General features: G+C 48.0%; 1 protein-coding gene across 1 annotated transcript in view; it reads right to left on the bottom strand.

Annotated features, from left to right (window-relative positions):
* Positions 1–6,790: 6,790 nt before the first annotated feature.
* The window catches only part of SLC13A3 (solute carrier family 13 member 3), a 72,737-nt gene continuing 64,866 nt past the window's right edge, over positions 6,791–14,661 (bottom strand). Inside the window, exons 11-13 of the mRNA XM_049780519.1 lie at positions 10,923–11,084; positions 9,319–9,456; positions 6,791–7,177 (exon numbers count right to left, since the gene is read on the bottom strand). Coding sequence (XP_049636476.1) covers positions 7,001–7,177; positions 9,319–9,456; positions 10,923–11,084 — 477 coding nt within the window. The 3' untranslated portion in view covers positions 6,791–7,000. The remainder of the gene's footprint in view (positions 7,178–9,318; positions 9,457–10,922; positions 11,085–14,661) is intronic.

The raw sequence follows: 14,661 nt of genomic DNA on the forward strand, positions 1-14,661 counted from the left end.
AGAAATCAAAGTATCTAGGTTAAGTTTCTACCTTTACACTAGGCTGGTGAATCTGAGTGCCACTGTTGCCAGCAATGCCTATTATCAGTGTCTGGTTCTGCAAACAAGTCCTCCTCCTCTGCCATGAAGAGTTGGATTCAGGATAAAATTCCCTAGCCCCCTATGGTATAATTATGTCGGGAATGTGGGAGCGCCTAAAATACAAGCTAGTAGACTAATTACTGCAGAATGGGAGGTGATCTGAATGGAGGGTACAGTGGGGTTTCCAGCTACTGCTTCTTACTCACCTGTCTCACCATCTCTGAGTCCCCCCATTCCTCTCCATCTCAGACCAGAAACTGAGACTCAAAGAGGTGAGAACTTACCAGGCTCACACACCAGAGCACAGGCCATCAGCCTCAGCAATTGCCTTTCCTGCCTGCTACCCAAGACCCCCAGAGTCAAGGTTCCCCACCTACCGGCTCCTGTCCTCATGCTCAGTTGTCCCCCAGGCAACTCTCATGCTTCTGGGAAGGCAGCACACCCAGGACAGCTCTCTGGCAGCGGTGGCAGGTGAATGGGAAGTGGGGTGATCAAGTCCAGGAGGATCGAGAAACCCGGCTGCTTCTGCTTTCTTGCCCTTCAACTGTCCCCTCCTGGTCACTTTGTCCCGCCTTGGGCTGGGCAGGATGCCTCATTCCCTTCTGCTCTGGGAGTGGGTGGAAGATGTGGGAGGGAAGAAAGCCTCATCCTGGCAACTGCTCTGATCCTGATGGCAGAAAGACAGCACTAGACCCATTTCAAAGAGGCAGAGACCGAGGCCCAGAGAACTCTGCTGCTTCCCTCTGAAGTTACACAACTCAGGGGGAGATGCTCCTGACTCTTAAGGGTGGGACCCTACCCCATGCTCCTCTATGTCAAGGGAATTTCTGTCCTCCCCAACTCTTTCCAGCTTTTAGCTTCAGGCCTGTCCTTGTCTCCACGTGTGACCATTGGCAGGTGACCTCACCTCTCTCGGTCTGTTTCCTCCTATTACAGAATTGCTATGAGAACTGGAGAACTTTTGCCTGGCCCTGGACATGCTCTGCATATTGGAACACTGATTTCCATCTCTGGAAATGCGTTTGGTCCCCACCCCCAACACCATCTGGAATCTTCTCTGAGCACTAAGATTGAACTAGCCTCTGAGCACTGCTGGGTGTGTCCCCCATATGGAAACAGACCAAAAGAAGCCATAATTTAAGTTACCGTTTACTAAGCACTGGCTCAGAACAGACATGGTGGTCTTTTTTTTTTTTTTTTTGGTTTTTGGATCACACCAGGAAGCACTCAGGGGTTACTCCTGGTTCTACACTCAGAAATTGCTCCTGGCAGGCTCGGGGGACCATATGGGATGCCGGGATTCAAACCACTGTCCTTCTGCACGCAAGGCAAACACCCTACCTCCATGCTATCTCTCCAGCCCCAGGCATAGTGGTCTTAAAGAGGATATTGTTCATACTTGCAGAATCCTAATTTCCAACAAGGTGTTGGAGAGGGCACTGGAGCGGTTTCCATCCTCCAGCCCAGAAAGGAGACCCAGAGGATGAATTCCCTTAACCAAGTCTCAGCATCTGCCAGAGTCTGCTCTAGGGTTTTATTCCAGGCTCCAGCAAGTTGAGAATTCCTAGGAGTCTGCTAGGATGCCTGTGATGGTACAAACAATTCTTGTTCAATCCATGTGTGGGCCCGTAGGTGTACACTGCCACCCTGCTGGCATGGGTGCTTTCAGACTCTTGATGAGAAGAAAACACTTTGTGCCCTACCACATACAATAGGACCACTCTCTACAGGAGGTTCCCCTGGTATTCCTATTGCAAGGACCCATTGAAGGAGGTACGTGGAACAGTCCCTATCATTTCCCTCCTACACTTACTCCTGAGTCTCCCTGTCCAAATGGAAGTGACACCTTCATCACATAGTTGAGTGAGACACGTGTGGCCATAGGGGTGTCCCATCACCCTCCAGGAGAGGACACCAGATCTCCCATGTGTGGGAGGGGACGTGGGACATAGGGCAGAGCCTGTAGGGCCCCAACAGCTAAAGTACGAGCCACTATTATATGTCTCTGCAGAATCCAGCACATAGGGGGTTTGTATTCTGCAGCAGCTGAGGGTGAGGTTCATCCAAAACAGAAACCTCAAAGGTTCAGTCCATTTCTTCCTGTGGTCTGGAGGCAGGGCTGTCTCTGGGGACACGCCTCTGTGTCCAAGGAGGAGTGCAGGAGGCCTGGGGCCACTTCTGGTGCTTCTTCGCCAATAGAAAACTTTGTCAGTGCCCAACTGAGCTCAGTCCCAAATTTTGAGGTTCAAGCCTTAGCCCTGCAATGCCTTCATTTCAATGCAAAAGGATTTGCTTTTCTGAAGATGGCAGGTTGAAACAGGGGAGTAACCCATCTCGACCAACTATTTGAAGTGAGGTGGGGCCCACCATTTCCCACCCTTGTAGGAGTGGTGCTATGTGACTTTGGACCAAATTTCATCCCTTGCTGATGCCAGGTGTTCCCTGGTCCAGAGAAAAGAGGAAATTGGCACCTACTTCTCAGAGCTGTCAGAGGACTCGGGCTGATCATGGATGGTGTGTGCCCAGGAAACAATGAATACAAGCTGGTCCGTTCTGCTGTGAGCCCCATCAATCAGATCAGGCTGCTAGGACCTTATTGTGGGAGCCTCTATGAACCCCCAAGAACCAGCTCTATGCCTGGCAGGGTTCGAAGGGAGCAGATCGGGAGACCCTAGCATGCATAGTCTCTGCGTGGGAACCAGATTGCTGCCTGGTCCCTGAGCAGTCAAAGGCTTGGGCAGGTGTAAGTTTGGAAAAATGGGTCATGGACCAAGTAGCAGTGCCCTTGGTGAAGCTGATCTCCTTCTGTACAGGATCAGGCAAACAGTTCCTTTTGCCTGTGCAGAGGAGAGGTGGTCCCATTCTGGTGCCCAGCCCATCCGGAAGGGACTTGTGAGTCATCACAAACAGTCAGTATGGGCAGGGGAATTTCTATAGGAGGACTCAGAGCCACAAGACAAGCAGGAAGGGGAAGTGGTAAGTGCTCAGGTCTGAGCAGAGAGTGGCCAGGCGGCTCTGTGGGTGGAGGCTGTTGCTGCAGACAGCGGAGAAAGCACCAGATATAACACATTTTAGGGCTATCCAGCACAGCAGAAACAATCTCTTCATGCATAAAATCACATCACTTCTCAGGCTTTATTTTCTAGGAGCCATAGGCAAAATCAAAGTTAATGTCAAATAGCCAACCTCATGTTGAGGTTCAGTCTCTGCCCTTCCATGGTTCAAACCCCAGTATGGGTGTTCCTGAATTTCATCTCTCCTATACTGCCAGGGTCACTTCTGAGCACAGACCTAGGAGTGACCATTTGACTCTACGTTGGGTGGATAGGAGGGTCCATTTTCTGTATCTTGTGGGCTGGGTTTGACCCACCTATTGAGTCACACATTCCTCTGGGTGTTTCTGTGGGGTGAAATGGACAGTGTGGGCACCAGTCAGCTGTCCGCTGTGATGTGATGGGTCTCACCACCTCAGCTGAAGACCAGCTTCCCATTGAGCAAGAGGGGTCTGGGATGACAGCTCCTTTTTGATGCCAAAACAGATTAGCTCTGGGTCCGCAGCATAGACATTCATCCCTGCAGTTTTTCTGTTTCTCTGGAGAACTGGGAAACTCCCAGAGGAAGGGGAGGGAAGTCACAGTGGTGGTGGAATTAGAACACTGTATGCCTGAAACAACTCTATTAACTTTGTAAATCTTGATGTCTTAATAAAAATAACTTTTAAAACGTGGGGCCTAAATGAGTGCAGTCTAGCAGAGAGGGCGTTTGCCTTGCATGTGGCCAGTCCAAGTTCTATCCTCCTCATCCCATATGGTCCCCAGAGCACTGCCAGGAGTGATTTATGAGTACAGACCCAGCCAGGGGTAACCCCTCAGCACTGCTGGGTGTGGTTCCCACCAATTTTTTTTAATTTAAAGCTAAAAACAAAAGATGTGGGGCCAGAGAGATAGCATGGAGGTAAGGCATTTGCCTTGCATGCAAGAGGACAGTGGTTAGAATCCCAGCATCCCATATGGTCCCCTGAGCCTGCCAGGAGCGATTTCTGAGCGTAGAGCCAGGAGTAACCCCTGAGTGCTGCTGGGTGTGACCCAAAAAACAAAAAACAAAAACAAACCAAAAACAAAAGATGAGTCTGTCATTTGTTGCTTCCACATGTGTCTGTGTATGCACAACTCAGTTTCTCCCTGTGATTTCTAATCACTTCCTGATGGCCTCCAGCCCCTCAGTAACTGCAAAGAATGGCATAACTGTTCTCCAATGTCGACTCCTTCAGGCCCAGTGAAGTGTGTGTGTGTGTGTGTGTGTGTGTGTGTGTGTGTGTGTGTGTGTGTGTGCTGAGATCTGAACACACATATTTGGGATATGTGGAAGTTCCTGAAGTTCCTGAACCACTCTCAGACAGCTTGGCAAGTGTACTCTGTAGGCTCCAGTCTTGTTGACAGATCACAGGCCTTCTCTCTCACAATAAACTATGATCTTCTACTTAGTTATTTCTTTATTGTGCATTCGAGGGTGCTCCCAAATGTGCTCAGGGGGCAGACGACAGTCACTATAATTCTCTAGAAAGCTGCTGGATATTTAGATCTCCCTTTCTCCCTCCTTTCTTTTCTTTTCATTTTTATTTTCTTTCTTTCTTACTTTCTTTCTTCCTTCCTCCTTCCTTGCCCAGTTCCTCCTTTCTTCACCTCTTCCCTCCCTTCTTCATTCCTTCCCCGCTCTCCTCTCCTTCCCTTTTTCCTTCATATCCTCCTGTCTCCCTCTCTCCTCCTTTCCTCCTTCCCTTTCTCCTTTCCTCTCACCTTCCTCCCTCCCTCCTTCCCTCCTACCTTCCTTTCTTCCTTCTTGATTACAGGTGGAGTCCTACTCTCTCCCTTGCTATACATGGTTGCCCATTCTTTCTAAGGAAGAGGCAAATCCAGTCCCTTGAAGCCAAGAAAACTTTATGGCCAATAGGATGTGGCAGAATTGATGTTATGACACCAATCCTAGGCACTAAGAAGTGTCCATAATCTCTTTCTAGAAGTCCACAATCAGGTAGAGTCAAAGTCAGACTCCTAGAGTGATCCTAGAGAATCCATAGCCAACACAGACAAACTCCAGCCGTCCCAGAAAAGACAACCCATTCAGCAGAGCCCCTTCAAAAGGAGAAAACCCCAAATCTGAAACTCCTGTCTTACAAGGCCCTGAGTTCTGGGTAGGGATGGTGGTGGTGGTTATGCAGCCACAACTACAAGAGGAGAACTTGTTTTCTTTGGGGGTGGGTCCTGGCTCTGAGCTCAGAAATTATTCCTGGAAGGCTTGGGGAACCATATGAGATGCTAAGGATCAAACATAGGTTGGCCCTTATAAGGCAAATGCCTTACTCATTGTGTTATTGCTTCAACATCCAGATTTTGTTTTTGTTTCTGTTTCATTTTATTTTGTCTTTTCTAACTTCTGGGAATGTCATATTCATCACAGACCCTGTGATGCTACCTGCCTGCTACCAAAGTCTTGCCCTAGCCTCCCTACTTCTTCCCACAGTGCAAGAGCTCACAGCTGGGCTGACTCCATCCAACCTCCTCCTCGAATGCAGCCCTCTCTGGCCACTGCTTGAAGTGGTCTCTGAGTCAGCCTGTCACAATCACCAGCCTCCTTCTTCTGCGCCCACATCAGAGCCTAGGCTCATCTGTGAACCTGCCTCAGCCTTGCTTCTCAGCCAGAAGGAAAGTCCATGTGGTATGGACTGTGCACCTACACTGAGAAACTCTGGAGGCCGCACTGAGGAGGCTATGGTAAAGGGATGACCCTGCCCAGGGAAAGATCAGGGCTGTCCTTCCAGGTAACAATGCCTGCAGAGCCAGAAATGGCCCAGGTTCCAGATTTCCTGCACAGAACAAAACCCAGTCTTCGTTCTTCTAAATTTGTATTCCAAATGGGCAGAGGCAGAGACTGGCTTGTGGAACATGGGTTTTGTATGTAGGAAGTCCTGGAAACCACCCAAACACTTCTCTCTCTCTCTCTCTCTCTCTCTCTCTCTCTCTCTCTCTCTCACACACACACACACACACACACACACACACACACAAACACACAATTCTAGTACAATGACTAGTACTATGTCTCTAGTACCATGACACAAACACACTCCTCTCCCTAGTAACACACTGACAAAAGAAGCAGCAAGGGAAGGTGGGTGCTGAAGAGTGAGGGACCTTCACATTGGGGAAACTTTTTGAGGGAAGGGGAGGGGAGGACACCTGGGTAGAGACCCGCATAAAAGGAGAGAACAGATGCTACTGGGAACCAAGTGACCTGAGCTGTTGGACCATTTGTGCAGATGTTCCAAGGCAAGGATGAGTGTATGTGAGTGTGAGAGAGCTAGTGTGTGATGTGTGAGGTGTATGTAAGTGTGGGGGGGTACATGGTATGTGAGTTGTGTGGTGTGTGTGTCTGTATGGGGTGCGTATGTGTGTCTCTGTGTGTGTGCAGGTGGATGAGACAGAAGGGACAGCAGTAGAAAGATCGCTGGGGTCAATTTCAGGAACTGGGTGCTCGCCAACCCTTTTATGTCCAGAAATCCAGAAAGGCAAAGAAAGGGGCAGCACATTTATTGATAATCTTTATTTGATAGTATTTTTGGTGAGTTTCTGAGACATTGATCATGGGGGTATAAACCCTGTGGTTCCCCTGTGAGGACACTCTCTCCTGCCCTGTCACAGACGAGAGGGGAAAGGCCACTGGAGCCCAAAGTACCATATTGGGAAGAGGCAGAACCATCTTCCAACCCACAGGGACTGCAGGAACACCAGAAAGGCCCAGGAGGTCAACTTGAATGCTGCGTTCTGGGTCCAAGAGTACTGCCAGATCCAGGGTCTGAGAGCGGTTGATGGAGAGGGTCTTCTGGAGAGTGAGGGCTGCCCAAAAGGGGTCCCCTGGGGACTCAGAGGGTCCGAAAAGTGCCATTGGCTGTAACGGAGGGTAGTGCTGTGGCGTTGATGGAGTGGCTTTCTGCCCAGTCAGGGAAGGTGCCTAGGTTGAAGATGGCCTGTCCCCAAGTGTTGATGGCCATGGTGAGCAGCAGGACCCCCATCAGGTTCATCAGGAAGCCTGTGCGCATCTGCAACAGAACCGCAATGACCGCAGGAGGCCCATTGTGCAGACAAACACTACGCAAAGCATGAGTATGATGGGCTCTGAGGCCCAGCAGGGGGCTACAACTGACTGATCATGAACCTACAAGACACACTTCTGTATAAATATTCATACATTCACATGAATACATGTCTATATACTCACACACACATGCAAATATATAATACAATATTTATGTACTCACACATGCACATACGTTTACACATGTTCACATACATGATATCTTTCACACATATTCACATACACGTGAAATATACACATTTACATATGTATATGTATATACACTCACAGTACACATATTTATATATGTTCATATATACCCACATGATACTATATAAGTGCACAATACTCACACATACATATCTGCACATGCACATATGCGCACACACACAACACAGTGCAGGTATATACTCACACATTCATATACACACAGTCAGATACACATACAAACATGTATATTTATAAATCGATGCATGTGTTTGCACTCACACCTATACCCATATGTATATGCACACTCAAACATACATACATGGTCACACATATGCAAATATATACACACAATACCCAGATTCATATACACACTCTCATACTGGTAAAAACACATACATATATACACACAAACATATTCACATCCATCATACACTCGCACATACACAAATCTGCATTTGCACACATGTACTCACGTAAGGACACAGACATCTGCACTCCCATTTACACGCACAGACACACACATTCGTATCAGCTTTTGGGCTGCATTTGCTTCTAGAAAGAACTTCACCTCCACCATTTCTACCTCTCTCTGGAAGGTTTTTGTCTTCATTCCACACAGGCTACTTTCTTGCTCTTCCAGCCTGAGTTTTCCTGCCCCATGTGGTCAGGCTCAGGGTAAGAAGCCACCTGTACCCATCCAGTCCACTGACTCCCTCATTTCTGCTCCACTTTGCTGCCCTCCTTGCCTACAGCCCTTTTGTGTAAACCGAGGGCTCAAAAGTCGGTAATAGGGAGACTAAATATTCCACAGGCTTTCCCTTTGCAGTGATTTTTACACTTACCATATGGGACAAACAATCCCAGTTTTCCATTTTCTGACATGTGGGAAACTTTTCAAGTATTCTTGAGGTTTTTTTTTTAAACAGTGCTCATTTGGCAGAGTAAACTTGTTAAACAAAAATAACCCTGGGGTCTGGAGAACAAATTAGTACGGGGGTTAAGGCATTATACATGGCCTACCCCAGTTTAATGCCTGGCACCACAGATGATCCCCAAAGCATCGCCAGGTCCAACCCTGGAGGCCCCCTAGCTTCTCTAGGAGTGACTGTGGAGGCTCCAATCACCTCAGGGGAGGCTGGAAAAGCCCCAAACTGCAGGACCCAGGGACTTGGCTCAGAGGCTGAGCACATGCTGAGTATAAATGAAGCCCAGAGAGAAGTAGAGAGACAGATACAGACAGATAAAAACAGAGGCACAGAGAAGTAGAGAGACAGATACAAAGAGACAGATAAAAAAGAGAGACATAGAAAGTCAGAGAGACATACACAGAGAGATAGAGAGAGCGAGACATGGAGAGGGAGAGAGGGAGAAGAAAGAGGTAGAGGGAGGGGAGAAAGGAAGACAGAGTTAGAGAATGTGTGACCTCCCCTACTTGCTCACTGCTGTGGTCCAGGAAGGTTGCATATAGGAGACCTTCACACCAGCCCCCCCCCCACTGCTCCCCTGAGTCCCCTGAGGCCCTCAGCACACACATGACCCCCTGACTCTCCTCACTCTTCCATCTCTGCCTCTTACTGGTGTTCTGTCTTCTTCCCTCCACATTTATCCTGCTGGGCCTCTGCTCTGGAGAATTGCAGAGACCCACAAATTCTATGACCCAGGGAGCACACCAACTTAGAATCTGCCCAGAGCCCACAGAAATGCAGATGAGAGTTCCTGTTTCAGAAGCAACGTGGAAAGGAGCCACAGATCTAGGCTTCCCTTCAGTGTCTCCCACCAGGCGCCTCCCAGAGTGTTTTCCAGAAGGTTCCTCCATCTTGCTCCCACTCAGAGTGGCTCATTGAGAAATGGGAGGAAGAAAAGCCCTGCTTAGATGTTTGCCCAGTCCAGACTCACCATGTCTTTGACCATCAAGTGTCCAGAGGCAAAGGCGATAGAGTTGGGGGGCGTCGACACCGGGAGCATGAAGGCGTAGGAGCAGCCGACCGTGCCGGGGATCATTAAATACAGGGGGTGCACACGCAGGCGTATGGCCTGGGCCATGGAAGGGTGGGAGAGAATAAGCCCCAGAGAAATGCAGGAGAGATGGGGAGAGAAAGATGGAGGACGAGAGAGAAAGAGAGAAGAGAGAGGAGGGGGGAAGAGAGGAAGGGAGAAGGGGAAGAAAGAGAGAGAGGAAAGACAGGATGGAGAGTGGGGAAGAGGGTAAAGGGAGAGAGAAGCAGAGAAACAGATGGGACAGCTCAGAAAAGGAAACACAAAGAAAAGCACAGACACCAAGGAAGCAGCGGGGATGGGCAGAAAGGGGTGGCAAGAGGGAGAAAGGAAAAAAGTTGCTCCGTTAGTGACTTTTGGGGGCCATAGCAGGGGATGAGCTGGGGAAACCCACAGGCGGCTAGACCCCTGGAGCTGGCATGGAGAACATGGTCCAACAGCTAGTCCGCTCCCCTCACCCAAAATAACTGGGTCAGCGGGTTGACTGACCCCACCTCAATGTTCCCGGTGCTGTGGTGGTCGAAGCTCCCAAGTCACATGTATACAAATATATTATTCTGGTGCTTTCCCCCCAAAATGTTCACAGCTGTCCTCCGGGCACCTCCTTCTGAGCCTCCCTCCCAGGATTTTAGAGACACTGAGAGCTCAGTGCTCTGTGAGCATCATCAGTTCACTGGCATATCATTGAAGGGACAGTGTTTCCACTTCTTGTGGATTTTACAAGCAGCAGAAAAGTAAAGCACTGACACTGTCACCCAAACTACTCAGATGTGTGATGTGGGAGAAGTTGCTGAGAACAAAGTGCTCCCTGCTCTCCCCTGGTTTAGGGTTAGGGTCAGGTTTGGTTCACCACACAGGTTTTGCTCTTTCTGAGCTTGAGAACCCGTGGGTAAGGTGGGAACCATCTCATCCCTTCCCTGTGGGGGTCACTGACTCTTTCAGAAATTGCTTGCCTGTGGCAGCTGGGAAGCAATGGCCTCAACTGGGAACCCCTTTCTCCGGCAGGGCTGCCTGTAGACATTTCCAATGGTCACCATTTAGGTGTGCTGCTGGCACCTAGTGGTAGAGGCCAGGAATGCCGCTACACATCTTCCACTCGAACCCCACCCCCCCCCACCTCCCAGAATTCTCTGCCCTCAATGTTTTTTCTGAAGAGGGCCTAGTACTTCCTGCCGTGTCCCCATTAAGCTTTTAGATTTCCTTGATTCTCTGCTCCTTCTTAATCCAAATATGACAACCTACATTGTCCCAGAAAACTCTCCACTGGAGGTAATTTGGTGCATTTCAAAAATATTGACTTGGTGTAGGAATTGCCTTGAAGCAAAACAAAACAAAACAAGCTACATATATTTAAAAACAAATGGTGCTTCTGAAGTCTATGTACTTTGAGAGAGAAGAGTGGTAGCAACTAGTGTAGTGACTCCTGATCCTACAGAGAGGTTGGGGGCTGTGTGGGGAGAGGTGCTCTGCCTTCCCACCCCCCCACCCCCCAGAAGGGGCCTCACCAATTCTGCGAGGACTGGCAGGAAGATGATGATGGTAGCTGTGTTGCTGGCGAACTCGGTGAAGAAGGCGATGACAGAGGTGATGAGCATCACGGCTAGTAAGGGGGGCAGGGCCTCCAGGGGCTGCAGCTGTCCCCCCATCCACGTGGACAGCCCTGACTCCTGCAGGGGGAGGCAGGTCACTGCTTATGTAGATGCCACCCTGCTGAAAGGCTGGGACCCAGGGCAGGGAGATGGAAGTGTAGGGAGGCACCCTGTTTGAGCTTGAACTGGTTACCGTGCTGCCCAAACTAACTCATCTATGTCCACAGAGCCCCAAAGGCTGTTCTGACTTGACTGAGAGAGGTGAATGGAGCCTTTGGTGCGATATACCATATTTTCCAGCGTATAAAACGACTGGGCGTATAAGACAACCCCCTAAATTTGCAGTTAAAACATAAGTTTAGGCCTATATTCGCTGTATCAGACAGAACGTTCCTGTGCTGCAACTGTATGTACCACAGTGAGCCAATCACAACAAGCAAAAGTTCAAAGGTTATACTGTAATAGACTTCCTCTCTGACTCTGGCCAATCTGAGCAGGCTTTTTACAGTGTAGATTCGGGTCCAGAACATTGTCTAATTTGCATGCATAAAAAGCCTGCTTGGATTGGCTGAGTTAGAGAGGCGGTCCAAGCAGCCTGGCAGTGATTGGTGCAGGATCGAGTTGGAAAATTCGTTTTGTGGCAATATTCAGACAATTTTCGTTTAGCGGCATATTGAAATATTTTTCAGGATATACTTGGCATATAAGATGACCCCCGATTTTCGGTTGACTTTTTTTTTGTTTCAAAAGTTGTCTTATACGGTGGAAAATACAGTAGTTCCATGCCTGGTTGCCAATGTCCAATATTTCTACAAGTCTCTATACAGAATCAGCTTCCTAACCTTAGAAATGTTCTGTAGTAGCATATCCCTCTATATCAACCAGATAATAGATATACTAAATGTATGGTATGTCAAGCATATGTCAGAAAGAGATGACAAATGCAGTACAGTCGAGTACTGTTACCAATGATAGACATTTGTAATAAATAATAATAATTACTGTGACAAGAATAACAGGACACCCATTGACATTATTAACACTGCATTTTGGGGCCGGAGAGATAGCATGGAGGTAAGGCATTTGCCTTTCATGCAGAAGGTCATTGGTTCGAGTCCCGCCATCCCATATGGTCCCCCGAGCGTGCCAGGAGCGATTTCTGAGCGTGGAGCCTGGAGTAACCCTTGAGCCTTGAGCGCTGCCGGGTATGACCCAAAAACCAAACCAAAACAAAACACTGCATTTTTGCAGGGGGTTGTTTTGGGGTCATCCCTAGCAGGTGCTCAGGACTTACTCCTGGCTCTGCTCACAGATCTCTCCTAGTGTGATTTGGGGGAACATATGTGGTGCTAAGTGTCAACCCTGGATCAGCTGCATGCAAGGCAAATTATCTACCCACTATCCTATCTTTTTAGGCCAAATTCAACACTGCGTTATCATTCATGATTAGAAGACACCACTACTGAGGTGAGGTGCCAGGGACCTGCAAGCATGAGTGCCTCCAGAATGACAGGTGCTTGTCCCTCTGTTCAAGAAGCCTTTCTGTCCATCTTTCTCCAGCCCAGACTTGGTTAACTTGTTATTCTGTGTACTAATATCTATGTCTTTTCCACCACACACCATTCATGCATCCTTAAACACACTAAGTCCCCAAAGGGATTTCGTAGCTCCCAAGGTGTCCGATGTTTCCCCCTGGTGGTGCTTCTTGGTACTGTTCCAGCCCAGCGACCCAGGCTCTTCCAGATTACTGTATTTATGAATGCAAATCTACAGACCCAGAGGTTGATCTGGCCAGAGCTGAGTTGGTCCTCTGCCATTCAGAATCTAGTAGACATCTAAGGACACCTTTTCATCCACCCAGCATCCTCTGGCACCAATACTCTCTGGCTGACCTGCAAAGCTTTATGCCTTCCTTGTCTGTTTAATAGAAAGCTCACTGTTTATTGAGAACTAAAAATATCCCAATTTAGATAAGCAAAAATACTGGATTCTGGACTACAGCACAGAAATCTGACAGCATTAGACCCTATTATTTTTTTTAAATGCTTAAAATAATCTGGGAAGATCAAGGTCTTCTCATCTGATAGTGAAATGATGGCCCATGTTGAGCAAAAGTCTCAGGAAACGCCTTGGGCTCTGGGAACTCTGCCAGAAAAAAATGGGGCCACTTTGTTCCCACCCCCAGCCTTGCCTGGTCCTGTCAGGTCAGGCCTCAGCTCTGTCTAAGAGGCCGAAGACTATGCCCTAGAAAGGAGAAGGCTTGTGAGCAAGAATGCCAATGTCTAAGGAGAAATCCAGTCTCTGGCAATCAAGGTCTCAGCTGAGCTTCTGCCATGGGGTAAGTATGTCTGGGGTGGGAGGATGCAGGTGCTGGTAACTCTGAGAGGAGATTCCCAGCTTCTACAGTTTTCTGGTAGGGGAAGAGGTCTCCAAAAGGCCTTTTCTAGAGATTCTGGAAGTTTCAGCTCTTCAGACAGCACCAGTACAGGCAGAGACTGAGGAAAAGGACTCAGCTTGTTCCTCTCATGGCCTCTTCCAGCCAGGTCATCCCCAACTGGTCCCTCACCCCCTTGGGGCTCAGTTTTATCATCTCTAATAAGTAATGTCATATAGCAGTAGCCCTGATGGCTGGTCACCACTGGGAGGAAAGAGAGACTTTAGGAAACACTTGAAGAACACTTGAAGAACCAAGGCCATCAGCTGAGGTGGGGACCATGCAGACATGCCCAGGCTCTGGAGGTCAAACTGAGTTCCTATGGCACCTATAGGTACTCAGAGGTGTTTGAGGCCAGACACAGGATTGGGAGGAAGCCTGAGGGGCTGCCCCCTTTCTGTTCTCCTAATTCAAACAGACATTTTCTTTTTGATGTCTTTTATGACAAGGAGGGGGTTAATGAAACAAGTTAAGTGTATTTAGATTTTTAATCTCCATAGAAAACAACCTGAAAACGATGGCTCATGAATCACAATAGACTCAACTGTGTGTGTCCAACCCCATGTAATAATTCTGATGTAGAGAGAACCAGCACATTTGATTAAAGGAAAGAAGAAAATGTGCGTGCAACTAAATCACTGTATTGTTAACAAGCTGTGTGACCTGGGGCAAATTAATGCATGTCTCTGTTCCATTACTCTTAATTTTTTAAAATTGATGATGCCCAGTAGTGTGTAGGGGACCATGCAATGCTCGGGACTAGCCTGTCTATGTAAGCCATTTGTTCCACCACTTGAACTACCTCCCGGCCCTGTTCTTTAAAAGATTATGGTAGATTAAATGAATATGTATATGGTTCCTGCACCCAGTAAGTACTGAGTCTGATTTGTTATTTCATTTAACAAATAGATTATAATGTATAATATAATACAATCTGTGCCAGACTGGCTTCTAAGTATTTTGCTAATATGAATATATTTCATTTTCGTGACAACATCGAGTGGCAAAGAATATTATGACACCCGTGGTTGAAGAAACTGAGGCACAAACACGTTTAGGTTTATCCAAGTAAGTGAAATGATTCATCCTGGGAATGGAACATTGAGCTCAGAATCGGGTCCTTAATAATGTCATCAGTCTGCTTAATGGAATAACATAATTAAAAAAAATTGGACCAGAAGCCAGAGAAGATAGTCCCAGAGTTAAGGTGCTTATTTCAAA

This window comes from Suncus etruscus, chromosome 9, assembly GCF_024139225.1.
Source record: "Suncus etruscus isolate mSunEtr1 chromosome 9, mSunEtr1.pri.cur, whole genome shotgun sequence".
Classification (NCBI taxonomy): domain Eukaryota; kingdom Metazoa; phylum Chordata; class Mammalia; order Eulipotyphla; family Soricidae; genus Suncus; species Suncus etruscus.